General features: G+C 31.6%; 1 protein-coding gene across 2 annotated transcripts in view; it reads left to right on the top strand.

Annotated features, from left to right (window-relative positions):
- Positions 1-17,587, top strand: part of LOC129219217 (tRNA (cytosine(38)-C(5))-methyltransferase-like) — an 80,812-nt gene that overhangs the window by 29,101 nt on the left and 34,124 nt on the right. For both annotated transcript variants that reach the window (XM_054853540.1, XM_054853542.1), the window contains one exon: positions 16,080-16,151. In XM_054853540.1, coding sequence (XP_054709515.1) covers positions 16,080-16,151 — 72 coding nt within the window. The remainder of the gene's footprint in view (positions 1-16,079; positions 16,152-17,587) is intronic.

The following is a 17,587-nucleotide window of genomic DNA, read 5'->3' as shown; positions in this document are numbered from 1 at the left end:
AGCCCCCCCCCCCAAATGCCACGACTATGGGTGTGATAATACGATAAAATAAATGAAAATAATTGTAAACAATAGTCTTGATATGATTTTCATCCAAAGGTCAGAAATAATTATTCTCCCCCCCCCCCAAATATTAACTGTACAGGAAGTGTGGATGAGGACGTCAACGTGATCTCCCTCTCCTACCCACTGCGCCTGCAAAGTACTGTCTAAAAACCATACTGAACTAATTTCTCACCTTAAAAGTTAATAAACCTCTTTTTTTTTTGCGCTGTTTCTCAAGATTTAAAATCAAGTATTTAATTCGAAACACTTTTGGAAAAAGTTCGAAATTGACCACTACATTTTGTAGGTCGTGTTGGGTACAGCCTAGAACAGCATTTCTCAACCGGAGGTCCGGTGGACCAGCAGGCACGATCGTATTAAAAAATAAATAAATAAATAAAATAAAAAACAAAAAGTAAAAAAAATAAGAACACCTCAATATATATGAATAAAATATAAATGATTAAGTTAATTTGAAAATTCATTAAGCAAATGAAACAGAGAATATATATGTATATATGTTACACAGTTTATGTTGAATTTTGACCTAAATTGGCAGGGAGGTACTTGGGCTCTGAGAAGAAACACAGAGGGGGGGGGGATTCGAACGTCAAAGAGAACCGAACCATTTGAATTTTAATTTTAGGACCCAAAAATGGCATTTTTCTAATATGAGGGTGAAAAAAACGCTCGCAAAATGCAGAATAAAATATCCATAGAAATACCCGATTTTTCTGCATCAGATAAAATTTGCTCCAATGTTTCAAGGTAATTAAAACGTAAATGATAACTATTTTTAACTAATTTCATGCCAAAATGTAGGTAAGCCTTCAATTAGAAATTCATTGTTGATCACGGTCATTGTCGAACGATGCTTTTATTAAAATTTGTAGTGGGAATAAAATCATTGAGAAGTAATTAATATCTGTTGCCATTTTTTCCCTCTGATATGAACAAATAAAATTCTGCCTTTTGTTTTGAGGCTTTTCCTGTAATCAGGGGGGGGGGATTTAAAAATTTTCCTTTTTAACCCCCAACACACAAAGGAAGGGGTTTATAAGTTTGACGCGTCTGTGTATCTGTGTCTGTCTGTGGCACTCTAGCACCTAAACGGATGGACCCATTTTGAAAAAAAAAAATTAGAAAGGAGAGTTGATCCAGAATGTTTTTAGCCAGGTTGCATCTTTGGATGACATTAATTAACGAAGATATTAATTAAAACCCTCTAAAACGTTTTTCGTGATTTTTGCAGTGAAAACAGTTAAAAATTTTAAAATTTAATACCAAAATAAAGAGAATTTTTTCCTGCATCTGATAGAATGTGTTTTGAACTTCCATGTTTCATAGAATTCGAATTATAACATTTTTTTTTTTAGCAGATTTTAATAATGGGGCAGTTCTCAAAAGGTGGGAGCAAACACAGACCTCAACTTTGAAGCTTCAACACCAAATAACTTTCATTTTAATTAACTCAAAAATTTTTGAGTTAAATTATAATACTGTATAGAGACAAGAATTGACATAAATTATGGAAAAAATGCTCTTTAAATGCCCTTAAAAAAATATTTTCTTTGCTAAAAGGCGCAATTTTGGACATACCAAAACGTTAACTGAGCAAATGTACCATTAAAGAAAAATTTTTTAAAATTATTTCCATACGTTTCAAAAAAAATTTAAAGGTATGAATCTTACACTGAATAATTTTTTGTTAATATTTTACACAAATAACAAAAGTAAAGACAGATTATTCACTTTGTAAACAATTTTAGAAAATAGTAAGTTTGAAATTTGATGCATGTCCAAAATTTACGATCTTTACAATGCTATTTTTTGAGAACTAAGTATATGATGTTTTCATTTTAAAGGTGTTTATCGAGCCTCGGAATCAATTTTTAATTGTTTAAAAGTGTTTTCATAAGCTTTTATGCAGTATCTTAGAAGAAAAATATTTTTTTTTAAACGTACATGTGAGATGTCCAAATGGCGTTATGATCTTGACGCCGATAATTCTGTCCATTTATTCATAATTTTTGGTGATCTACTGTCTTCTAACCTCAATAAAAAACGTTATTATAATGTTATCTTCTTTAATCCATTGGTATTTTGCATAATTAATATGTTACACATTGAACAATACATAAATTACAGTAGAAACATGGCTGCTTATGATCGAACCGAAAGCCATTTTGCGCTAAAATCGCCAAGCAAACCTCCGTTGGCGACAACACAGTATACGATAAGCTAAAGGTTACCAGGGAATTCCAATTTGACAAATGTAGTTTATCGTCAGCTGTACCAGTTCTGGCGACTTTATCACCTGCGCTAGCATTTTTTTTGTTTTTTTTTTCCGCTTTTATTATTTTAGAATTCTTTTTCTCTTCTTTCTTTTGGAAACATAATTTAACGATCTCCAAATAGAAATACGAATTTCTTTCTTCAATAATTTTTTTAGACATCATTTTAATTCTTATGACATTAGAATAAATATTCATTATTAAAACTGATGTCACTTTTTACAATTGTATTATTTTTAATCTTGAAGCTTTTTTTTAACCTTGCATCAATTTCTTCTAAATCATTCCAAAACTTTATTAAATGTAAGGAGCAGCATGTATAGCCATTCAAGTATTTCATTAATATCCTCTATATACTACTTATTAAATTGCAAAATTTAAAAAGTAGTAAATAAAATTTTCATTTGAAAAGTTAAAAATCAGATTAACAATTGTCAAAAATGGTGAAACTTACGTTATGATGATGTCCAAAATCCGTTACCTACAGGAAAAACAATGTCCAAAATCTGTTACCTACAGATTGCTGATTTAATTTGCTAATTAACAATTTTTACAAATACCTGCTGTCTTTTCATGTTCATATATTGTGTTCTAGGTATGCATACTATAGAATAAAATCAAAATTGATGTCAAATTCGAAAATTTTTGAAATTGCTCAAAGTTAACTTTTTTGTTCCCACCTTTTGAGAACTGCCCAATGGCTAAGCCTTTATTCACCTGATTGATAACTGAATTCATTGTTGGTCGACAAAAAAATAAAACACAATGATTTAAAATTTTTATATGTTGCCAGTTTCTATTTAATAGCAAATAAAATACTTGACATTGATTTTTAATAATATAAGGCTTTTAAAAGGATTTTCAATTTTCCCTCTTGATTCTACAGTTGCGACTCCGTCAGGGTTTTTAAAAATTTTTAATTTTATTGTTGCTTGTTGCTTATTTTTCTGCAATTTGTCATGAAATTTTACAGATTTTTTTTGTTTAAGCCGGATTGTTGAACATGCGTCACTTGACAATTTTTATTTTTGAGGTAGACCGTGCTAAGTCAGGCAACGCAGCTAGTAAATTTATAAAGACAATATCATGCCAATTTATTTATATAGGAGGAGGATCCTCCCCGCAGAAGCAAGAATATTGATTGCCATCGAGAAGTTAATCAAAAAAGATCAACAACAATCTTCTCATTGACATTTCGTCACTCAAAAGTGAAAATTCTTGACCGAATCGTATTAAAGGGATGTTACGCTCAGGCCCGGATCTATAAATTTTGCCCCCCCCCCCCCCACGTAACAAAATCTGTAGGGCCCCTGGTAGTTTTTCAACTTTTTTGTTTCAATTTCTTGGACCTTTGGGCCCCTTAAGGACGGGGTCTGCGTGTACGCATATCCAACCTGGTTACGCTTTAAAGGGAAGGAGAGAGGTTTGTGAAATTATGACAAGAGGAAGGGAGCAGTAATAAACAGTGTGACGTAATGCATTTTTCAAAAAGAATGAAAAATAAGGTGGCTCAAAAATGTTGAAAAAAAAGTTATTTTCGGTTAATTGGTCAAAAAACTCAACGTTAAATCGCGGATATCACAAACTTGCCACAGTGACTGCTCATACGAGCGGACTTAGCTCATTTCAAAAGTCTTGCTTAAATTAATTGCAAAAATTTTATCTGTTAACAAATTGCTGCATAACATGGATATCCACAGTCACATTTCATGTATTTAAAAATTCATAATTTGTTAAGTTTGTGAAAAGCGCATTAATTTAGAAAATGAGCAAACCAATAAATAAGCGCCATTTTTTGCTTTCAATTATTAAGTTTGATGTATCATATTCATATGTGTATAGTATTATAGTTTCATATAATATGTCACGCAAAATATTATAATGGTTTAACCCCAGTCTCGCCAACATTTAAATTTTCTTCTCCCCTTAAATATATCAAAACTGAAAAGCAGGGGGGGGGGGCACCATTTTAATCTCATTCATTAATTTTTTTTCTCTGCTTAAATATAAACAAACAACATGGAATCTTAAAGGGCAGTTCTCAAAAGGCGGGAGCAAACACTGACCTCAACTTTGAAGCTTCAACACCAATAACTTTCATTTTAATTAACTCAAAAATTTTTGAGTTAAATTATAATACTGTACAGAGACAAGAATTGACATAAATTATGGAAAAAATGCTCTTCAAATACCCTTAAAAAATATTTTCTTTGCTAAAAGGCACAATTTTGGAAATACCAAAACGTTAACTAAGCAAATGTACCATTAAAAAATTTTTTAAAAAATTATTTCCATACATTTCAAAAAAAAAAAGAGTTAAGGGTATGAATCTCAAACTAAATAGTTTTTTGATAGTATTTTCCACAAATTAAAAAATTAAAAACAGTTTTTTTATTTTGTAAACAATTTTAGAAAAAAATTGAAGTTGGAAGTTTGATGCATGTTCAAAAGTTACGATCTGGACAATGCTATTATTTGAGAACTAAATATATGATTTATATGTTTTAAAGGTATTTTTTGATCCTCAAAATCAATTGTTAATTATTTTAAAGTGTTTTCATATGTTTTTATGCAGTATCTTTGAAGAAAAATCATTTTTCTTGAACATATGAGATGTCCAAATTGCATTACGATCTAGACGCCGATAATTCTGTCTATTTATTCATTATTATAAATGATCCTCTGTCTTGTAACCTGAATAAAAAAGGCTAATATATACTGTTAATACCTATAATCCATTGACATTTTGCACAATTAATACGTTATGCATTGAACATTACATTAATAACAGTAGAAAGACAAGTTTTGATCGTAACAAGGACATTTAAGTAAATGAAATGGCACAAAAAATCGCCAAGCAAGTTCCGATTGGTGACAGCTTACAGCATACGATAAGCGAAGCAAGAATACACACCACACTTACCAGCGAGAATTTGGCCAGTTCATCACCTGCGCTGGCAAAATGTTTTTTTTTTCGGATTCTACGAAACCATAATAAAATTTTATTATTTAAAGGTCAGTATTTAAAGTCATTCAAATACTTTAAATCCATTGGTTTTTATTGCAAAATGTAAAAATAGATAAAATTTTCATAGGAAAAGTTCAAAAACTGAAACTTACATTATGATGTCCAAAATCTGTTACCTACAGACCGATCATTAAATTTGCTATTTAATATTTTTTGTGAATACCTGTTGTCTTTTTATGTTTGTATATGATGTTCTAAGTGTACATACTATGGAATAAAAACAAAATTGATGTCAAATTTCAAAATTTTAAAAATTGCTCAGAATTAACTTTTCTGTTCTCACCTTTTGAGAACTGCCCTAAAACAGAAAACCCAATGAGGCGCTGTCGCCGTGGCAATTTTGTGATATCCGCGATTTAACTTCTAGTGTCAAAAAAGGTTTAGAAAAACTGATCTAGAAAATGATTGCTTTCTTGGATGAAAGGTTTGTAAAAGCAACTTGTACTACCAGTCATTTTGTCTGCGTCTGCCTGAAGGAAGAAGGGTCCATTCCCGGTAACGCAGACATTATCTCCTAATTACCCCCTACTGTGTCAGAAGAGAGACAAGTATTTTCGGTTCACCCCAAAACTCGCCCCAACCCCTTAGGGAATAAGTCAAACTTGGGAGGTTTTCAAAGGAACAAAGGGGAAAGGGGAGATAAGAATTACAATAGATGCCTTCTCCTCCAACTCGAGGGAAAAGTTTAGCGAGAGGGAAAATTTTCAGGGATATTTTTTTGTGTATGATCGTTAGACCGCCATCTTGGACTACAAAATGCTAATATTGTCTCTCTAAAAGTCCACTTTGAAGATATATTGAGTTATACAACTTGTTTCTCATTAATTGATTTTTTGTTCAAAATATTTTAAGATTCTTGACGATATCATATTCTGTACTGTAAATGGAAGAAAATTTTATTTTAACACTTTATTATTAGGCAAAGGCGTTTCCCAAATATTTCTGAATCTCTTCGAGAAATATCTTAATAATCTTTTATACCGTACATTTATTTTCAAACCAAAACATTTTAAATGTGATTTAATGTGGGATGGCTATTTAGAATATGAATATTATGGATGTGCTGAGTAAAAAAAATAATTTTAGTCATAAAAATAATAAAATCTGAAAGTTTTTTAGTATGGAAAGTGAATTTAATTCATGAGCTTGTTAATTGCATGCATTCCTAAAGTTAATTATTCTTATCTGAACTTGATAACTACAAACTACATTTCCACAATGTTCAACCTATCTTATTATTTAATAAATAAACCGAGGAAAAAAAAACAGCTCCTATAAAGAACAAATTTAGTAATTCAGAAATAGCATGAAAATAATGAATTAAAACTAACTTCTCGTATTATTCACATAAAGTTCTTTATTTTCATGAAGTACACATTAGGGCCATTTCACGGAAAGCGGTCACTTTGTCTCGCAAGTAACGCCTCATATATTAGATTAAAAATAATAAATTTGAATCGGCATTGAACAATATCTTGTTACCTAAACACACATGTATGTGCGATTCAATAAGTAAAAAATTTCGTTATTCCTTTTTAAAATTATTAAACTTCTTAATGCTTCTTAACCCTCATGTGCTAGACAAAATGGCTACTTTTTCGTGGACTTAAATTGCATACTTAATTTTTTCACTGGTTCAAGTTATTATTTTTCTGCAAATGAGATATGTTTCATTAACATTGGAACTTTAGCTTTCAAAACTTACAACTTGTATTGTCGTTGCAAAACTATTAGGGTTATCTCCAAAAAGTATCTTTTCCGTCACACGCCTTTTAGTAAAAACTTTAAGAAACAATTCATTTTATCAAGTTTCTGTTTTTTTTTTTTAATTTTTTAACTTCATCAAAAGTATATATCTATTTAAACCAGCCAGAAATGTTTTAATCGTAATTCTTATTTTAACTTATTTTTGGTTCACAGCATGTGAATTCTCACCTCCGTGGCATGTCAAACACCTGGTGTTACTGTTTCTGTTGCTTAATAACAGGTTCTTTATTTATTATTTCTTTCACAAGTGTCTTGAATGCTAACTGTTTAAGTATATTTATTTCTTTATTATTGTGTTTTATTTCGTTTTAGAAGCATAAGGAATTACGTCATACAATAAATTCTCACCTCCGTCACAAAATGCCATTTCTCATTAACAGATGGCAGTAATGACATCACATTTTATTTTCCCTTATGCGATGGAGCCCCTTGTTTATGTTTAACCATACAGAAGTTGTGAGATTTTACTTGAAAATCAAGATAGATTTGGTTTTAAAATCTGAGTGTGGTTATTGGGAATTCTCACTTTCGTGAACTTGAATTTCAGAACGTAAATTAATGTAAAAAAAGAAGTTCACATGTTTTCATATGCTTAACATGAGCAGACTGTAGCAACTAAGAAAAAATTTATTTCCCTAAAAAATTTATCTATTAGGCCTACATTGATGGAAAATTCTTCACCTCCGTGGCAGACCTTATTAATGTCATTTTTTTTTGAGGTGAGAATAAATGATGAAGGGGAGGAAATACCTCAATTTTAGAAAATCTACCAAAATTATAAATTACCAATGCATTCTCAAATTTACTAATTTGAAATTATATTAATACTAGGTATACAATTTTTACCACAAATTTGAACTAAAAGGATGATTGAAGGTTAAGCCGTACTTTAATTAAAAGAACTTAATATTAGATTTGCAATAATCAACAAAATAACTAATTGTTTGCACATTTAACAAAATTTCTCTTATGATATTAAATTGACCTATATTTTCAAACACAAGTTTCTTTCTTTTCTTTTTTCTTTCTTTTTTTTTTTTTTTTGATTTCCGTGAGCAAGGTATTTTATTTTTTATTCTTATTTATGAGTAAAATAATTGGATTTTAGCCGAGCCATTGTTTATAGTTACTTCTAGTAAGTAACACTTTCATGTAAGACTAGAAAAACACACACACGTGACGCATGAAAATAAATTCAAATTTAAGAAAAAAAAAAAAAACTCCTTCATAAAAAAATAGTAAAGACAATTTTTACATCAAGTGTAATACTTAAAAAATGTGCTTACTCCGGTTAAGTTAAAATATTTAGTTTCTGGTGCAAAATGTTAGTGCAATAACTTGGTCTTGCAATAGCTTAAAATGTTTCTGAAGAATTCAGACACGCTCCGAGTTATAGCCAGGCAAGTTTATTGAATAAATCAGGAACCTTCGACGAAAAGTTAAATATGCTTAGACACTAATAGTTTGGTACCTTCCTGATTTCTTCCTACTTCCTCTCAGTGCCTGAATACCACACAGGTCAAGTATGTCTGGGCCTAGGGAACCCAATTTCCTAAGGGAGCCCAAATTTTTGAAAAACCTATGCATAGCATTAAAGGATCGTGTATTGTTTAAAAAATAATTAAAAAAATCAATGATTAATTAATTTAAAAAAAAACTTCTTTGATGCTTGGTTAGCATTTGTCTCATTTAGATGTTCTGTATCAGTACGAAAGCTTCATTCCTTAAATTTCATCCAAAATATAAGTTTATTATCATTAATAAACTGACTAGTGAAACGAAGAAGACTGAAAAAAAAAAAACTGTTTGGTACATGACCATTTTTTTCTTTTGAATATTTGCGTGAGATTAGGCGGGCAATATCCCCTTCACGATTTAATTGAGCTATAATATACTTATAAATGAATAAATGAATATAAAAAAGCAGTATAGGATTAATTTATAAAATGACTATAAAAAAGCAGTCCTGGTGCTAGATATGGGCAAACAGCGACTGCACAAGGCCCCATGGTGTTTAAAAAAAAAAAAATCTCCACTGAGGAGAAATTAAGCAATATTTTGTGTTGACATAAAGTGATAGAATGGAGAAGGGTCTCCAAAGTATTGTGGGCCTTGGGCCTCACTTTCACTTAGTCGGCTCATTTAATATAAAAAAATATGTTTTCCTTCATCGGCAAAAACACACACGAAGGAAAAAAAAATTTAAAACCAACATTTTGGATGCCTGGATAACAATTAAATTAGTTTTTGTTGAAATAGCATAAGTCAACGAACAAACTTACGTCTTTTTTCCAAAAGTAATTCAATTTTGGCACTAAACTCCCCCCCCCCCCCCAAAAAAAAATCGTTAGGCATAATAAAAACTCTGAACGGGTTATGACTTCCAATTATACTTTCAAATTGTCCTTTACTTAAAACCACCCTTGCTCTGCAGTTTATAATACTGGTTGTATTTCCAGTACATTCTATTTGTGGATTTGTTGTGAATCCTGTATAAATATTCGTTGTGTAATATTAGTTTCCCTCCCATTAAATCGATGAATCTAATGCTGTTCATTTTCGGACTGAACAACGATTTTGGAAAAAAAAAGGAAAAAGTCTGAGTAAAAATACGCACGTGCTCGAAACAGGGAAAAATAATCCACATAGAATTTCCCTCCACCGATTGTCCCCTAAACCAAAATCCCTACAACTAGTTTGAATTCACATACCCCACACCCCCCACTGAGTGATTCCTATCCATCATACTCTCAAGCAGAAATCCCCTTGGGGATTGGGGCGAAAGATGGTAGACACAGTATTTTCCCCCCTAGAAAGCCAGTGAAATTCAGCAACATCTATGTTTTAAAGAATGCATTAAAGCCCTTTTATACTTCCCCCCCTTAACTATAGCAATGGCTTTTCCAAATGAACTTAAACTTTTAAATGCTTTTTTAGGAAAATCCAAAAGACTTACCTGGTAACAGCTTTTAAAGCTTTCTTTGCTCTATACAATTTCCTTATTTTTTCTCTTTTCTTCGCTTTTTTTAACTCTTTGTTTTCAATAATCGCTGTTTTCTTCTTTTCTCTGTCAATTCTTTTGATTCAATATTTTTAAAAGCTTGAAAATTTCCACGTGCTTTTAAACTTTTTTTGTTCTTTTTTTTTTATTTATTTGCTGTTTTTGCCATCTACAGAAAAAAAAAATGAGCAAACATCAATTTTGGTGGCAAAATTAGTTCAGACAACAAAGAAGTGACAATGACTTACACTACATTGTGACTTACGCTACCAAACTAAAATGATTAAAATTCAAGGGAAATATTTTTTATATTAAACTTGTGGTTATTAGGAGGGGTGGGATAGAGATGGAGAGGTTTAAAATTTTTGAAAATCTAATTTAATTTACAAAGATCATGCAAATTTTAATATTTTTTCGTGACTTACACTACAAGCTAAAATGTGTAATTTCATATGCATGCTAAGTCATAATTGCATTAAAATAATCTTTTGAAAAGTGCATTTATATATAGCATTTATGTATAGATAGTGTATTTCAAGAATTCATGCTTAAAAATCTCAAAAAAATGAACTTACCTTTTGTACCAGCTACTCAAAACGGATCAAAAATAAGCAACCACTTTTCCAAAATATAGCAGCCATTTTGAAACGGTAGTGTTCCCACTAAATAACTTCAAACTTGTTAAACGCAAAATTTACTAACTTCAGATATCCTTATAAAATGTATCATAAATTGAACTCTGCAAAAAAATGTTTTTTAAATTCACTTTTGGTATACAGTTACGTGGAATTAGCCTTAAATGTCCTTTTTTGGTAAGTAAAAATTGTAATATACTAGAAAAAAATATGAATTTGCTACCCTGAATTATCATGGTTAAACTAATTGTCACTTTTGATCCCAGTGTTTTTAGCCGTACAGCGTTGCTGAGCATTAAAATGTTTTTTTTTTTTTTTTTTTTTGATACAGTTTTTTGGGAGGTATGGTGATAAAGCCAATGCAGCTTTTCTACTAGAAATTACTGTAATTTTTTTTCCAACACTTTTATTTAGAAATAAATAAATGGTAAGAATCCCCTTTGCTATTCATTTCAGCTTTCTGACTCCATCAAAGCCCTACTTTTTTTGTAAGAACTTATGATAAGTTTAACGAAAACATTGCTCTAAAGTTATCTTTTTTAGCAGATGCGCATTGAGCTTACCATTAAAATTTAATTTATAACATTTGATAGATAAAATATTGTTTAAAATATGTTGGGGAAATTATTTAGATTTGAAGTACCGTATAACCTTGATTTAACCATTGTTCAAGAGACGGGAAAAAGTTATCGTTAAATCGAGTAGCAGACATTTAATGCAGTCAAACCCGGACGAGCAAAATGTATTATTAAATTGAGGAAATTGTTAATGCAGTTGCACTGTATTTAAATATTTAATGTACTGTTTTGGTGGCACGGGGTCTGACTACCCCCTGCCCCCCACCCCCCAAGTGATGCTCACCTTTGGACCAGAGGTTTTGTGTTTTATACATCATTTTACTAATTTTTAACCTTAATATATTCAGACTATATCGATATATTTAGATTTAAGTTTTTAGTAGAACGAATATTTAAGCTCAGATTATGCCTTTAAGAGAAATATATTGTAATTCATAAATTTGTGTTTCCTAATTAAAAGAAAATGCTTTATTGCCAGAGATCTAACTAGAGGAAATTTGAGTCCATTTACTGGTCCATCACAAAAATCAGAACAATTAAACAGACACTTCAAAACATTCTGATCCACCGTACACACTTTTCACAAATTATTTATTCAAAAAGCAAATCTGAAATCAAAATAACGCATATTTCCATGTATTAGCCGATCATTTTTGGAACCTTTTTTGAAATTCTAATTAGTAGGATCATCTTATACACTAATCTGCAAATTTTGCAAAAAAAAAAAAAAAAAAAAAAGAAAAGAAAAAAAAAATGTTGGTGCATTTCTGTGATTCTTGTGTAACTTCTTATCAAAAGAGTGTAACAATGTATTGTTCAGTAAATTACCGCCCATTAGCCAGGGCTAAAGCAGAAATACATGAAATACACCACCAGCTCAGTCATTTCCAGCCGAGGACTGCAATTTCGTGCTTATTAGCACTCATCAGCTCGACATAGGAAAGTGACTGAGCTGGAAATGGAAAACCTCTTATGGAAGCCAAGAGGGCCAAACAAACTGGTAGCTAATGCAGAATTAGCACGGACCAGCCGAGTGACCGAAGCAGTAGTTTGGTTCAACTCGAAAATTGATGGCAAGGCATGGTATATTAAGTAAATTACCGCCCATTAGCCAGGACTAAAGCAGAAATACATGAAATACACCGCCAGCTCAGTCATATGTATTTCTGCTTTAGCCCTGGCTAATGGGCGGTAATTTACTGAATATACCATGCCTTGCCATCAATTTTCGAGTTGAACCGAACCATTGCTTCGGTCACTCGGCTGGTCCGTCCTAATTCTACATAAGCTAACAGTTTGTTTGGCCCTCTTGGCTTCCATAAGAGGTTTTCCATCTCCAGCTCAGTCACTTTCCTATGCCGGGCTGATGAGTGCTAATAAGCACGAAACTGCAGTCCTCGGCTGGAAATGAGTGAGCTGGTGGTGTATTTCATTTATTTCTGCTTTAGCTCTAGCTAATGGGCGGTAATTTACTGAATATACCATGCCTTGCTATCAATTTTCGAGTTGAACCGAACCATTGCTTCGGTCACAGGGCTGGTCCGTGCTAATTCTACATTAGCTACCAGTTTGTTAGGCCCTCTTGGCTTCCATAAGAGGTTTTCCATTTCCAGCTCAGTCTCTTTCCTATGCCGGGCTGATGAGTGCTAATAAGCACGAAACTGCAGTCCTCGGCTGGAAATGACTGAGCTGGCGGTGTATTTCATTTATTTCTGCTTTAGCCCTGGCTAATGGGCGGTAATTTACTGAATATACCATGCCTTGCTATCAATTTTTGAGTTGAACCGAACCATTGCTTCGGTCACTGGGCTGGTCCGTGCTAATTCTACATTAACTACCAGTTTGTTTGACCCTCTTGGCTTCCATAAGAGGTTTTCCATCTCCAGCTCAGTCACTTTCCTATGCCGGGCTGATGAGTGCTAATAAGCACGAAACTGCAGTCCTTGGCTGGAAATGACTGAACTGGCGGTGTATTTCATGAACAATGTATTGGTTGAAAATTCAATAAATAGGAGAGATTCTTCTTGTCAAGCATGGTGGTTATGGTGGACTGGCAAGGATACTCAACTAAATGCTTAAGGTTGGTGCTTAACTGTTCCTGAAGTCCCATTTGTCAAGGGAACTCCCTGATATCTAAAGCAAATGAACCATGCAAATGGTAGGTGCGGGGGACTTTGGGGTGCTATGTCATGTTATGCTTGTGTGAGCTATAAATCACCAATTCTACCAAATATAGCTCTTAATGTTTGTGCAGTTTGTCTCTTATGTAGTTTGCATCTAAATGATAGAGGTTTTGAATTTTTGATGCTAACAGGTGTGACTGTGTTCTGGTGACCTGTTTCCACCTCTGCATTATTTTTCCTTCCTACAAATTTTCGTGAATATATTGATAATTATTAATAATATTCATCACATAGACCTGTTAAAATGCCATTCTAAAACTATTTTGCTGTAAAAAATATTTTTTTGCCATTTTTATACTTGTGATGCCTTCATTTTAAAAAATGGGACCTCTTTCCATCTGATATTTCGAACAAGTTTTACTCATTTTTCACACTAACTTGGTATTGTTTGAAGGCAAATAAAGAAAAATACTTTTTATTTTTATTACAATCATTACTCAGATTTCCCAATCAAAATTCCATGTCCTTTGTGAGTGTCAAAATGAATTGATGGTTTAATTTTATGTTTTCTTCAACTGTGTCGATAGCTATTAATAGTGTGTTTATCATAGACTTTTAAAATGCAATCAAAAAATGATTTTTCTGAAATAAATTCATTTAGGGTCTAGTGGGGTAAAGTGGTCATAAAATACAGGTTTTTCAACGTAAGTGAATAATAAATACAAAAAATTTCTTCTAAAACTTCAAATTTTTTTGTCACTTTTTTACATTACATTAATAATGTAATGAAGCACTAAACTTTTGGAAGAATTTTTTTTATTTAAATAGCTTAATGGCATTTTCTTTTTCATATGTCTTATTGACCTGGGGTGGGGTAAAGTGGTCAAGTTAAAAAGAATTGATCTAAAACCATCATAAATAACCACAATTTTTTTTAATGCTCAACACACTAAGTTCTTTTTAAAAAATCACTTTATTTAAATAAACTGCAAATTTTTGATGGTCAACTAGTCAAAAGTTGGTTCACCAAGAATTTAATCATGTTTCACGCCTGGATTTCATGAGTATCATCAGGGAAGATGTGATAATTTGCAATCTTTTATTTCTGTAAGAATATATTAAAGATGGCATCTGAATAATGTCTAAATTACATAATAAGAAAATATTGCTCCCAAATACGGTTTTAAAAAAAGTTACTTAATTAAGAAACAAAATGGAAAAAGTGATCACGCTTTATCTATTTATTTAATGTGTGCTAAATACTTCTAGCTCTAAGCTTCTACTTTTTACCGATAATTAACAGCTAAATTTTTGGAGGGTGAACGGGGGAGGGGGATCATAAATTATTCTACTAGAATAAATTGAAAGCAGTGGTTGCAGAAAAAAATGCTAGGATTTTTTTCAAATATTATAGGAATGCAATCTTGTTTTTAATTCAATCAATATGCTGTGTCAAGTTTAAGATCAGTTGTATTTAAGCCATTTTACCATAGAAACAGTTAGTAAACTTAATACTTTAACTGATATCCGCCTCATAAGTGAAAATTCAATGAGTTTAGATGACGGATATATGTTGAACATAACCAATGACCACTTTACTCTATCTTCCTTAAGTTGTTCTAAAATATGATATAAAAGGAATCCAGCTTAGATATTTATGCAGGCCTATTCTTGAGACATCCGGAAAGCTGCCTGCACAATAAATATGCTAAGAAATTTTATAAACAAAATTTTACAAAGAAGTTAAAAGAAGTGTTCAAATTTTAAAATGTGTCAAAAGAAACAAAAATATTTTTTTTCACAAAATAAGTTTGCCAGTATTAAAATTTGCATTTCAAAACCTAAATCCTTATTGTTAAAATCTAAAATAAAAAACAAGAATGATATACTTCCTTAGAAAAGAGCCCCCCCCCCACCAAAAAAAACCTACCTGAAAATGTCAATGGTGTAGTCTGTGCCATGAACCCTTAATATCCCCCTTCCCAGTAAAAATTTTAAAGTTTCACATTATTTGGTTTTTATAAAATTATTTGATTTTTCTCAAAATTTTTTCAATTTGTCACAAAAAAGGGACTTGATCAAATATCCTGGACAGACCACTGATTGCTCACTTTTGCTAACTCAATAGTTTGCGTAACAGCTGGGCTGCATTTTCAAGAGCAATCTGGTACTTTTTTATGTAAATACTAATTACTATTTAAAAGCTTCCAAAATTTAATTTGCCAAAGAATTGTTATGATGAAAGGCAAAATATAATACTTTTTATAACTGAAAAACTTAATGTTTATTCCTGAAAAGTTGTGTGTTTTATAGATAATTGTTTTTTATAGATTTACTTTATAAAGGTGTTCTACTGTATTGATACAAGTAATGCAAACTAATTTTTAAAAACAAATCTTCTTCATTCTTTAGCATTCCACACTTCTATTCGAAAGTGCTAAATTTTTTCAGTAGTTTCAATGAATTAAGATGATTAAAATTTAAAAATCTCGCATAATTTGCTCAAAATGTAATCAAAGGAATGTAGACTTATTGCATAGTAGTTGCAGTTTGTTCATGTGTAAACAATCTAATTCTGTTCTCAAATTTTTATTACATTTATTTTTAGGAATGGCCTGAAGCGAGATGCGGAAGATAGCCGAAGCGATTCTTTTTTGCATGTTTTAGAAATACTCAGCAAGTATGTATTGTATTTTATCTGTATGCTCTATTTTCCGAAACTGTCCATTGTAATTTTCATGTAAAATAATGGTCTAGCAATTTTTAAAGGAAATTGCTAATGCAAGACTTAGGAGAGAATTTTTAATTTTGAAATCATTTGGAATTTTTATCCACCAGCTTATGGGGTAAGAGTTGTTCCAAGAGTTGTCTCCCAAACTCCTAGTTTTGTAAAAACTGTCCTAAAATTCCCATTATTTTGAACTTAGATCTAAAAATTCTAAAACTTTTGTTGTTTTAGATTGCATTTTTACAGAAAAAAAGAAAGTTCCACTGAACTTGATTCAAACATTTTCTACCATACTTGGGGCAAACCTAACCTAGCAGCATTGTGGAAGCTCTGAAGAGCCTTGTCATACCATTTCCTATGTATCACTGCTCCTTTCCTTCTCTGGTTGCCATAACTGGTGATTATCCGCACAACTGCAGGAAAATTTACATGCAACGCGAAACATTCCATACAACACATTTGAAAACTTTTGCTATTCAAACGGAAACAAGAGGTTAGACACTACTATCCAAGTTCATGAGATATGAAAGTTGAAATTTTTACAAGAATCTACAATAATAGACAAAATTTTGGAAACCGTTTGAAAAAGAATGATTTTAGGGGTTTGATGTCTAATAACACCACATTTTTTGTACTAATACTATAAAATTAAATATCATTGGGAAGGTAATTTAATCAAGATTGCAAAGCCGCAAGGTTTCTTCAATTATCTGCTTTTTATCAAAATTTCTTTGGACAAAAACCAGAAAAAGGCTATGTTTATATCCTATTTTTTTGGAAGCAGTGTTCCTTCATTTGAATGCAGGTAACAAGCATGAGTATTTGCAGATCCAATTAGATGTCATCTTGTTTTCTGGCAATGATACGACTGATCACAGGACATTTATCAGTGTAATTGCCATCAAGTTGGATTTTTGTTTTGTGCTTGTTGATTTACTAGTGAAATTGTGAAATGTGATTTAAAAAATAATCAATATAAAATTAAAAAATGACACAGAGAGTTGACCTATCACTTAGAAAGCAATCTATAATAGTAACTTAAGTTTTAGGCTACAGTTAGAAAAAGTTAGAAGAAATATTGGGGAAGCAGCCAAGGTGACATTTCTAAATTTTTGAAGTACAAGGAGACTCAAACAATACCTCTGGGGGCACTGTACCAGGGATTGCTGGTCTTCTGGTCTGGATAACAAAATCAGCTGTCTTCAGGGTCCCATCCAACTGGTTAAAACACAAAATTGTTAATGCTGATAGTTTTATTGACTTATAGGAAATTTTTTTTTCAATTTTTTCCCCGTTTGTTGAAACTTCCACTAAATGGTAAATTACTAGCAAATTACCCAGTTTATTTATTTATTTTTTTTTTCAATTTTTACTTACCAAATAGTATG

This window comes from Uloborus diversus, chromosome 3 (assembly GCF_026930045.1).
Source record: "Uloborus diversus isolate 005 chromosome 3, Udiv.v.3.1, whole genome shotgun sequence".
NCBI lineage: Eukaryota > Metazoa > Arthropoda > Arachnida > Araneae > Uloboridae > Uloborus > Uloborus diversus.
The sequence above is the reverse complement of the archived record's forward strand: the minus strand, read 5'-3'. Positions and strand labels throughout refer to the sequence as shown.